This window comes from Vanessa atalanta, chromosome 26, assembly GCF_905147765.1.
Source record: "Vanessa atalanta chromosome 26, ilVanAtal1.2, whole genome shotgun sequence".
NCBI classification, from domain to species: Eukaryota; Metazoa; Arthropoda; class Insecta; order Lepidoptera; family Nymphalidae; genus Vanessa; species Vanessa atalanta.
Window position 1 is genome coordinate 7,330,437 of NC_061896.1, and position 12,747 is coordinate 7,343,183.

Sequence of the window (12,747 nt, forward strand, 5' to 3'; positions counted from 1 at the left end):
CTTGCGCACACCCTGGCGCTTATAACGTATTGTATTCTGTAAATATTTTTTTTTAATTTAATTTATTAATTTAATTTCCACCAAGCTAAGCGGGCGGTTATTTATTAATTAGCATATCATATAGTTGCACAGATATATAATTATTGATTTTTGTAAATTTAGTTTATATATTCAAGAAGAGGGAAATATTTTTTATAGCATAGGCAGACAGATGGAAATGGGCCACCTTCACCGCCCACAGACGTGAAATGAAAACCATTCCTTATATTGCCAATGCGCCATTAACATTGCGAGCTAAGATGTTATATCGCTCGTGCGTGTTGTTACACTGGCTCACTCACCCTTCAATTGAGCACAACTATACAAGTATTCCTTGTAGAATATCCGATGAGTGACTGGTGCCTAGCCAGACGGGTTTTCAGAAAGTACTATCACCAAGTAAAGACTTACTAGTAAATAAAAATATCTGATACAATACATTACATTAAAATAAATAAAAAAGGTAATATCACACAAACCGCATTTTTCTATCATTAGTTATTTTACAATAACTCCTTGATTGACGACCGTCGAGTAGTGTGTACATCGGTTTTCATGGGTACGCCACTCCGAGGTTCCGGTTTCGATTCCCGGCCGAGTCGATGTACGAAAAGTTCATTAGTTTTCTATTTTGCCTTGGGTCTTGGTGTATGTGGTACCGTCGTTACTTCTGATTTTCCATAACACAAGTGCTTTAGCTACTTACATTGGGATCAGAGTAATGTATGTGATGGTGTCCATTATTTATTTATTTATTATTTTATTAACTTGTAGCTTATCCTTCTTTGAATATTAAGTCTCATTTCTATAAGCAATGAATTTCTGTCGAATTTCGTCAAAAGAGCGACCGCTAGTAATAAATAATAGGGTAAGGTATTCCATTTGAAATATATATTTTATTGTTCATTACAGTTATGTTATAACTTCATAATAAAATATCTACTGTACTGTCGTAACCCGAATATCGTAATGTAGGTCTCTCATGGGATGGGGGCAATAGTAAAATTTGTCTGTGTTTTTTTTTTCGTGAACGACTATGAACGTATATGTAGTTTGATAGATAGACCGGATTATTGTGCAAGTAGCTTTTCGCCCGCGTGGTGCGCGGGGGAGGGGGGGCGTCGTATTGTATAGAGAGTAGCCTTCGTCCTTCCTTCTTCATACCAAATTTCATTAAATAAGGTTGTATAGCTTAGCCGTGATACTTACTTTCGCTTTTATAATATTGTTATATAGATATAAAAAAATCAAAGTATGCCTTATTAAAAGTAAGTTCTAGAAGCAATTTTGAATCGTTATTTTACAAGAATATCGAGTGATAACCGATTCGGATTGTAAATTACTCCGAGTAGAACCCGCAAGTAAATCAGGAGTTTCCTTTCCAACGATTCTGTTACATTGGTAATTTAATACGCTTTATTTACTAAGTTAATAAGGGTGAGATAAATTTATGAATTAAACGACTTACAATAAATACCATAATAAAGTCATTATTTTAATCAATTCAAAATTTCTTCAGTTTGTTCTTCGTTCAAAATGTTACTCACTTGAGCTTATCTAGCCAGCTCTTCGCGGTAAAATTCTTCGGTATCCTTATGGTCAACCAAAAATTATTAATTTGAAGCAAAAACGTATCTTAATACAGTTTATTTTAAATCGAATATTGAATTATTCGCGCATACAACGTTACCACTTTAAATAAATATCTATTTGTTTTATTTTTACGTTTCACCGTTAGCACTCGCACCACGCCTCAACAGCGATCGCCATGGTCTTTATCGTTAGCAGTAAAAAGGATACATAAATAAACACGTCTTAACATTTGATAGTGGTTTTTATAAAAATATACAGATATACCTGTACCTTGTTTCTATACGACTTTGTATCTTATTCTGTATTAAATACGGTTGAAATTAGTTTTTATATCTCTGGATGGTTTTAATCATGATGGACCAACAGGTGGACGATGCAATGCGAAATGGGTTTAAGTCATTCGTATTAATTTTAGTTCGGAGAGAGGATTGTTACTATGGAGACATTTTTGCCGTAACATTTTTTTTTAACTGTTTAAATGCTCTATTGCTTTTGATAGATTCGGCAACAAAGCTTCCGTTGTTCTTCTAAGAATGCCAGTTTTGCTGCTCCGTGTTGTCACTATTAAACTATTGGTGAATTTCGAAAAATTCCATCATTCGACGATAGTAAAGATAGATAAATACCCATATTAGAGATGGATTTCAAACCTTCTCCCCTTTGCCCAACAGTGGGAGATTTACAGTTACTTTACTTTTTTTACATAAGCTGTATTAGTAATATCGATTATTGGTATTTACATTATTCTATTGTTAATTAAACTTTTTTTGTAAAACCGTCCTTCGTTCGTTGACTTCTAAGACCTAAGACTACTCCAACATTTCTAGTCTAAGTCATAACTAAGTCATCATATTTGGTGTATACTACCTCGTGAGCTTCTGACAATTTGTCATTTCATTCCGATTTCAATATTAAACCAATAATGTTTTCCACGTATACAATTATATACAGACGCAGTCATAAGCTTGTGTATGTATGTATATGTATACTCATAAATATATACATATACGCTTCAAATTTAAACTATTGACGTTATAAGCGTAAAAATCATGTTCTGATATTACAGTATACAAACACTTTTTCCTAAACGCGCTGCATGTTTTTGCAAAGTTTTGGTACGTAGTCTCTCTAACGCTGCTTACGGTAGATAAGTTTTTTTTTAATAGACATTACTCGAAAACGCCTCGCTAATTAGTTTAGATAATTTAATATAAGAGTGAACTGGCAGAAATAGTCGCCAAAATAAGAAGCGTTATACCAGGCGACCATTCTCTCTCTTTCTCTTTCTATCTGTCTCTTTCTATTGCATACGATTTTATTCAATATTATTGGTTTTTGAAGTGAAAACTTCTTTTGGGCATTTTTAGTAGGGGATAACCGACGCGTCACCGACATACTAATGACTGGTGCCTGCGCAGTGGCCGTGCGCGTTAGACGCTTTTTGGATAACTGAAATCTCGCGTGGTCGCATCACCGCATAATTAATATCTATAGCTATACATCTGATGTATTGTGCAACATAAGTTTTGCGTATAGTTTATTATTATTATTATTTGGATTTTCAATTTAAATATTATGAAATTTCAAATTTTAATACGTAAATTTCTGAGATTTACGCTTCTATTGACAATCCCCATAACTGCCGTTATTTTTTTTTTTTATTAATTCATACGACATTTTTAATAACAATGTTGTTATTAAAATTTAAATATTCTTCTCGAACGTTATAACGAAAGCAACTTCGTGCCAACCGCGTCACTCACGACACGGTTTTAATAGTTTTTTTTTCTAATAGACATTACACAAAAACGCCTCGCTAATTAGTTTAGATAATTTAATTCTCACTATGGATCAATAGCAAGCAGATTATAAAAAAAAAATCTTATATTTACTCTTAATATTTTAATATAACCAATTTCAAACTACCCACTTCTCCTTCTAGTGTCATAATTTCTTTATTGTAGCCGTAAAAGAAATTATTTCATTATCCTGTATTATTATTTTGAACTTTATGTTTATCGTGATAAGGTTTGTTTTGTTGAATATCGTAGTTCGAGTCGTTTGTAAAAATGGCTTTAGAGCATTTAGTACGGGAGATGGATTGGATTCTCTGAAATAGTATTTTCAGAGAGTGGTCTCTAAAGTTTAGTAATAACGATTTTATATCGGTTATATTTTTGTTTCGATTCGGAAGTTATTTACGGATTTATTTTGCATATTGCGTTTTGTTGTCAGGGGGATATTTATGATGATTTTCAAGGATGACGACCACGGCGGTAATTCCCGAGGGAGTTCTCCCTCAGGAATGACCGCCGTTAGTTTGCTTAGGTTAATATGGTGCACGAATCTTTGCGCATACAAAGGGAATACAGTTTGTTTATAACACGTAAAATACTTAAATACTTACTTCATAATAACACGGAAAATCCAACACTAAAGAGTTTCAGGTACCAACTGCTTTACGTGCGTACCGAAGTAAGGGACTGTAAAGCACCCTACTACTACTCTACTCCCTTCTAGACTCTTGAGTTTCCACTGAGGAAAACCGAATTCTTATTGGTCCAAATCGGGGTTGTTTCAACCTGTAGCCTGATCGTCTGCGGTCAAATAAGCTAACCACTTGACAAATTAAATTCATATCGCACCCAATAAATGTTACTTAAAAAAGTATTTCCTGAAAATAAAAATATTATAAGGAATTGTAGTAATTTCTTATTATAAGGAATTAATAATATTCCTATTTAACCCTCCACTTTAACTTAAAGCTTGCGCTAGGTGTGTTTTTTACCACAATAACACATAAACCATTGCGCTATTAACAGTTTAAAAAAAAAAAGAAAAAAATATATTCGCAAAACAATAAGAGATAAAAACAAATTAATTATATTAACGTGATTTGTCAAAAATCTCGTCGAATAATCTAAAACACGTGTGACTTGTTACAGATTAAGAGTAATAAATAAAACTAGACGATTTGATTTACGTCGACTTGTTTGAAAAAAAATATAACGACGAAATATATGGAGCACGTGCCACGTGGAATGTTACACCGTGCCGTGTCTGACGAATGAATGTTTTCATTCGTTCATTATGTATATTGTTCGTTCAGAAAAAATGTCGGTGATTTATCTTTGTGTCTTGTAATGCGTTTTTTTTTTTTTGTATTCGGGTGTTGTTTTGAAATATGGTAGTTTAAAAGGTTGACTCATTTAAAAGTCGCTTAATTTTGTTTGATTTTGGAACGTGCTAAGTTTTTTTTTATGGTTGCAATAGACTTTTGAACTTTAAAATATTATTACGTATTTTGTTTTTTTTTAATGAGCTATTTTATGTATTCCTAATAAAAAAAATCAATTGGTCAATCATTATTAGTAATTGGGATATTTTATTTATAAGTAGAACGATATATTTTTGATTTATAATAAATATATAATATAACAATTAATTATTATTTTTTATAGATATGAGAAATTAATACTCCACCATGTACTTACGTCTACCGTTCCTCTGATCGTAAAATAGGACTAAAGGTACTTCTTTAATTATTGAAGAAATACTATAATGTAATTTGAGCAAAGAGAAAAACATTGATTCGTAAATGACACCGAGTTAAAACGCGATAAAATTATATGCTGATAATCTTAGCACATGTTCATCGCGACGTGACGTCATTATAATTCGTCGCTTATACCCGCAACAATAGTTTACTCAGCTAGTGCGAGGCGTGCATCTTCTCTATTTCACAAACATTAAATTTGTTATACGTACCTCTTTCTGACGATTTGCCGTGTAGGTTGACGTTTGTGGTTTCGGCTCCGCTGCTACGGTTCGTTGTATGAATTTATAAAGCCCGTAATCCGCCTTAATAAATGAACTATCTAACGGGAATTTAATTATTCAAATCGGGTTTGTATTTCCTGAGCACAGCGCGTTCAACCATATAAACTCTGTACAAACTTGACGTTCGGTATTATTAAAAGTCTGATGTATGCTATAGTTGAAAATATTTTCTCATTTAATATGCGAACTAAAATCTTTAACACATATAAATGAGGTTCATGTAACAGAAGTGTAATCTGACACAAATTGACATATAACAAAGGCTTCTGATATAGGTAGGCAGACAAGCCTGATGGTGAATGGTCCACTTTATGGTTAGTGGTCAACACCGCCCATAGACAACGGCGCTGTAAAACGTATTCCTTACATCGCCAATGCGCCACCAACATTCGGAACCAAGATGTAATGTCCCTTGTACCTGCAGCTACACTGACTCAGGTTACACGAATATTTTATTTTAACGATATTTCGATATAATAACCAAAATCTTAAATATAATAAAGTACTGAAATTCAAAAAAGGAATGAGCGCTCATTGGTCGGCCAAAATCGCAACAGTGTAACAGGCAGCTCAAAAGGTCAGTTGTCCAACGACCTGCGGAGCGATCGGATGTTTCAATGTAATCGATGTATTGAATAGTAACGTATTTTATCCATTAACAAAGGAAACATTCTGTAAATTTCCTACACAAAAGAGTATTTTTTCTTCGTAATAAGAGGATTTGAAGATTTATTCACCACGATTTTCCGATTTGTACTAATGGACATACCTGAAGCAGAAAAACATGTGTAGGTTATCTTACGACGAAACTAATACAATTTAGGCATAAGCTAACATTACTGCTCGCCTTGAATCGAGACCAGTGGGCCAATGGGAATCATCCAAAAGTATGCGTAATTTACCTTTGATTTCATTCAATTTCTAAAGATAATATCATAATTCTATAACAAGATATATTAGTTATGTAAATATACCGAGAGATATACTTTCATATCTGTTCCTTACATCAATATAACGTATATTTACATACCATTAAAACTTTTGTCTAAATTGTTTTTTGTCAATTCCGTGGGAGTTTTATTCAAATCTGTCCAACTTTCCGACTAAATTACGGTCTGTCGACGTCTGCGACAAAAAATATGTTAGTTGAAAGCGGAGCGACTAACGATTTTGGAGATAATACACAACATATATATATTATATTAGTTATCCATTTTGTGTTTTGTGTTGTATATGCAAATAGAATTCAGAGCAAATATCTCTTCTCTAGGAAATACTTTGAGTTTATTCATCAATGGCTTAGAAAAAATCTTTATACCAAAAATATTTATTTAATATAGAGGCGTTAAACTTGCTCATTGATAAACGAAATTGTACCATCCCACACATTATTGTATATTAGGATTTTCGGCTTTAAATGGCCTTAGTCTAGATATTTATAAATTGTTACTTTAATTTATAAACAAAATTATTTTTTATTGGACTTTAAATTTCAACGCTATTTTATCCTATTTTAAACTTTTTATTTTTTACTGACAAACTCATAACGTACTTACCTTAATGGTATACTTATTAATGTCAAATCCGCTTGCTAATCGCATTTCAATATGTATATTAGATTATATATTAGATATATATTAGACGCGTTAAAGCGATCGTTACACATAAAGTATTTATATTGTAGAGGTATTATGTATAATGATTCTATACTTGGTAGAGGGGCTTTGTGCAAGCTCGTAGGGTAGGACTCACTCATTAGATATGCTACCGCCAAACAGCAGTTCTTAGTATTATGATGTTCCTATTTGAAGGATGAGTGAGATTATAACTGCAGGTCGATAATAACATCTTAGTACCGAAGGTTGATGGTGCAAATACGATGGCGTAAGGAATCTGAATAACTTCTCTAAATGTTGGAGTGGTTGGAACAATTCTACAATTCAGGTACTACAATTCGGCCAAAATGAAATCAGCATCGTTAATGTTAAAAAGAAACAATTTATGTGATAGCTTTTGGTTGAGTGTACTCATTGTGAAAGTAGACAAAAATTTGGACAAAAAGTTGTCGGATCTTTTGTCAGTAGATTAACTAGTATTATTCGTGACCGTGGAATTCTAATTCATAGCAAGTTATTAACGGTCGTCTTGAGATGGAACTCCCTAAGGACCTACATACATTACCTTGATGGAAAGGACAAAGGAAGTACTTTATGCGTTAAGCCAGGGGACGTTAAGTATACTTTAATTCCAGTCCAAATCTGTTTCAATGTTAAGACTCGCTAACAAATAGCCAAAGGTTCGCCTTCATTAAATAGGAGATCTTTAAATACTTTGGGAATCATTGTTAACAGAAAACTAATAAAATCTGCAATATTAGATACGATTTATGAAGTTCGTTATTTTACAATCAATATCATATGTTATCTGTGTAAATAACAATATTTGCCAAAGAAAAATAAACCTTAACTCAACGCCACAAGTTCGAGAGCATCGAATCTGCGACGCGAGCAAAAGAAGCTCTACACGGCTGCGACATTTACTCCGGATGCTGCACTCTCAAAATCGAATTTGCCAAGGTGAGTCTTATTTTTATTCATATACTCGTATATATATTTACTCGTAGTGGTGAATTTTATTGAATTTTTATACACGTTATTTTTATGGTACTGGTATTCTATAGTCTGTATATATTCCACCATTGCTGATCAATAGCCTCTTTTACCCTCGATGAAGGCTTGGAAATTAATCTATTACGCTGATTCATCCGAAACATCTCATTTTTGCGTACATTTCGTTTTCCGTCAAGAGTATAAAGACGTATGTGATGATTTATAAATGAATTGTGATGAAATTCCACATGTAACAGTGGTAATCGCGTTTTTACCCTTCGAAACACAAACTTGTTACTCCTGTTACTCGACTGCATAGAGTCAGTAACCCTTTTGGTTCTACAACAGGATCCCAGAAAGCGTTCAAAATGGTACCTGTACGCCTTAGGAATGATGAATAGGAATGAATGATGAAACGATCGCCTCCTGGCTATTTCTGTTCATATTGAATATTTGTAAATAATAAAATTGACAAAAGAATACCCGCTTAGTTTCTTCCGCCGGTTCTTGTCAGATCAGGGTATTTTCTTTTCCGAACCGATGGTGTAGTAATATATAGTAGATAGTGTTTAATTTGACTATCAATAAGTAAGTGTAATGCTTCTATATTGAATGAAGGAATTTGATTTGATTTGGATTCGTTTTTTAGAAGATTGGTAGGCAAACGGGCAAATGGCCTATGTGATGATAGGTAATACTTAGTATTGACTATTATGAGTAGAGTATTTGATGAGTTAGTGGAAAAGTATCAGATAGGCTTGCAGAAAGTCTTACGATCAAGTAAATTCATTCACGTGTTCTACCGATTAGTCAATCTCGGTTCGTGATGATTGATGTTTTCAGTGTCGTGATCAAATACATCGAAAATTTTATCCATATACGTTTTTAAATATATCAAGGGATGCAAATGTAGGAGAATTATGCTGTACTTAGTACTATTAATAGTAGAGATGTATATCAATCAGTATCAAGTGCAAGGCACGTATGTTTAATAGCGGATAATGCACTCGATGCTCCCCCCAGCCGTGACTAGGTACAGGATGTTTGAAATATTTGACGACGCTTTTGATTCGTCGTCCCAACGAGGTCCTTCTCAAATTGCGTCAACGTGACATCTGTTCACTTCAAGTGCGCTCCAATTTTTGACGAATACGAAGAAATTATGGCACTCGAGGTAACTGAATGGCGAATTTATTTTAATTACACGGTGATTGTTCAGAGTTGTCACAACGTTGATTGTCGTGCAGGATAAGTAATCATTTCATTCATCATAATTTTTTTTTTTTGATAAAATTTTATTTATAAATTAGGCATATTACTCAACACAATATGACTATTTTGCGCTCGTTATAATTTTAGTATAGATAAAAATCGTGGAGTTGATTTCAATACAATCAATATAAGTAAAGGCCCTTCTTGATTTTTAATTGTGTCCAATTAAGATCCAGTACATATTGTATTTCAAATACTGTAAAATGATGGTCTCGATAGAATCTACGTCTGAACCGGTGAAAACTTTACATTAAAATAAATCCTATAAAACATTACAATTCAAAAGTGCTTGTACCTTTATGAATAAAGAATATCTTTCGATTGACTGAAACTTATGTTGGAAGCTCTGATTATAAAACCAAAAGGCAGATAGAACACGCGGGACAATGTAGTTAAACAAGAAAAGCGATTACAGAAAAAAAAATCGTGTAAATATCCGGTTTTAAAAGTGCTGTCACTTTAATTATTAATTGACGTATTAACAGAAAGACGCATCGTTTCGTACTAGCGGGATTTGGTTGCTTTGCTATAATGTTCCGCACGCTCCATCTGCCTTTTGTTTTATAACGAGAGGGACATCTAATTGAACCCGGAAACTCTCCACGTAATCGATTCCTAAAACTTCGCATGCATAGCCAATATACTTGGAAACTTCTGTGAACTCCTCGTTCGGTGATTAGTATGAGCTAAAATCAAACAGTATTCTGGAAACATCCTCTGATCTTTGGAGACATCGCTTAGCTCAATGATCTTCTATCTTTAATTTTCTTGAAAGTTGAAAGGAATTAACGTTTGTTTGAATCAGCACATGTTACGGACAAGATAACAATGTAAAAAATATGAGAAGTAAATTAAAATTACTGATTAACTAAACTAAACAAATACGAGAAATTACGTTTTAAAACCAAAATATAAATAATTGGTTTGTGTTCCAATTGAAATCGTAAGAAAATGTAACAGGCAGTTAACTTCCCACTCTACGCAAGTCCTCCCCTCTCTATTGAGGAAAAGGCTTGGAGATTACTGCACCACGCTGCTCCAATGCGGGTTGCAGATTCTTATCTACCACGTGCACATTTCCTCATGATGTTTTCCCTAATCGCTGAGCACGACACGATAAATACAAATTACTGGCACTAGAATTCTTACTGCTGTGGTGCTTGCCCCGGGATTGAACCCAGAATCGTCGGATAGAATTCACGAATTGTAGGCTTTAGGAAGGCTTACGTGTTTAGTATATATAGCTGAATAGGGAAAAGAAAACGTGGATATGTTTCTGAGGTTACCTGTTGTAATCCTTTTTTGGAACAAAGTTCTTTTACGCGGCTTTCAGTAGAGTGAGGACAAATCGTCACGTCATCACGATCTTTCTGTCTCTTTCTCTCTGTCTCTTTCCTTTTTAATTCATACGGTTTTTTTAATGACTCTTTTTGTCGCCGTTAACTTATTTCATTGTACTACGTTATTGTGTCAATCTTCACAAGCATCTATTTGCATTCGCTTTCGGTTTTGTATTCGCTTTTGTTGCTTCACTATAATGTACCGAGCGCTCCATACGCCTTTTATTTTACAATCTAAGCTTAATCTTATATATCCCTAGGTTACCGGTAACAAATATACATACACATATTTCTTCTTTCCCTTACCGTAATATTTCTTTTCTATCTTTTATCTTGCCACAAAGAGCTTAACGTTTACAAGTAGGTGTCTTGGACGAGACGATTATTCCAACCCCTTTCGCTAGTCTGCCCTCTGAAGTGTTGGGGAGGTCAGAGGGCTCTGTGTATACACACTGGTGATCGATCGAACCCGGTACAAACAAGGCCAAAATAAAACGATGATATCGTATATGAGACGCTAGCTGGGCCTGATGTTCAGAAATAATTACTAAATAACCCGATATGGCTGTTCTTATACTATACAATAACATGCTTGATAATACACGCTTGTCACGTAAATAGTCTTAACCTTCGAAATTCAAATGAGTTATTTTCAAATTTTTCAATAGTTATTATATAGCCGAGATGGCCCAGTGGTTAGAACGCGTGCATATTAACCGATGATTTCGGGTTCAAACCCAGGCAGGCACCACTGAATTTTCATGTGCTTAATTTATGTTTATAATTCATCTCGTGCTCGGCGGTGAAGGAAAACATCGTGAGGAAACCTGCCTGTTTCTAATTTTAATGAAATTCTGCCACATGTGTATTCCGCCAACCCGCATTGGAGCAGCGTGATGGAATATGCTCCAAACCATCTCCTCAAAGGGAGAGGAGGCCTTTAGCCCAGCAGTGGGAAATTTACAGGCTGCTAAGGTTAATGCAATAGTTATTATTATAACGGGATTTCGATAACGGGATGACTACAAGTTTATTAAATCTATACTAATAATATAAATGCGAAAGTAACTCTATCTGTTGCTCTTTCACGGAACAGAGCTGAATTTAATATAATTTCCTATGAAGCAAGCTTTAATTCCAAGGATGGACATGGCTACTTTTTTATTCCAAAAAGTCAGCTGTTTGGAATAAAAAAGTAGCTCCAAAAACGCGAGCGAAGCCGGGACCGACAACTAGTTACATTTAAAGGCGAATGGTCTAAGTGGTAGTAAATAGTCAATTCTACAGACAGACATTAATGTTGTAATTAACTACTACTATCTGCACGGTTAATTCGCTGCCAACTCGGAATGTAAGATGTTAAGTCCCTTGTGTATGTAATTACACTGGCTCACTCACCGTCTCAGTGCAATGTACGGTCACTGTCGAGAGACCATCGCATTTAATTCAATATCACGGTTTCGTAGTTGACATTGTTAGATTATTTTTTATACGTTCACTACGGTACGATAAAATAAGTAATTTCATTCATCGCGAACGTCCGTTCAAATTTTAACTAAATTCTCAGTTGAAAATATTCTGAAAATTTAATGTCTTTTTTTTTTTATCGTTATGGAACTGTATGAACAAAAAAGTTTGAATGACACTCTAAAAATAAAATTCGACATACTTTTGGAAAATATTTGTATTTCTTCTTTTATTTTAAATATTGCGATTAAAACCCTTTTATTAAATATAGTATCGTTCACGATATTTTTACTAGGATTGTAAGATAAAAATAAACTTGCTTTACTTACACATAAAACGAAAATAAATGTACATTACAAGATTATTAAGTATCACTCACACATGAACAAACAAGTAAGACTCTTAATGTCCCACAGCCGGGCAAGTTTCAAAAGGTTGTGATACTTATTCCACCGGTTCGGCGAATGCACATTTGGTAGATTTGCATCCTCATGCAGGTTTTCCCGCGATGTTTTTCGTCGTGCCTAGTAAGAGTTGAATAGTAAACACGTTAAAATTTAGTAGTACTTGCCCGGGTTTGAACTCCG

The 12,747-nt window shown here is 34.1% G+C and overlaps 1 protein-coding gene across 2 annotated transcripts in view; it reads left to right on the forward strand.

Moving 5' to 3' along the window:
* The window catches only part of LOC125074073 (heterogeneous nuclear ribonucleoprotein L), a 408,322-nt gene that overhangs the window by 333,180 nt on the left and 62,395 nt on the right, over positions 1 to 12,747 (forward strand). For both annotated transcript variants that reach the window (XM_047685304.1, XM_047685305.1), the window contains exon 4: positions 7,952 to 8,048. In XM_047685304.1, coding sequence (XP_047541260.1) covers positions 7,952 to 8,048 — 97 coding nt within the window. The remainder of the gene's footprint in view (positions 1 to 7,951; positions 8,049 to 12,747) is intronic.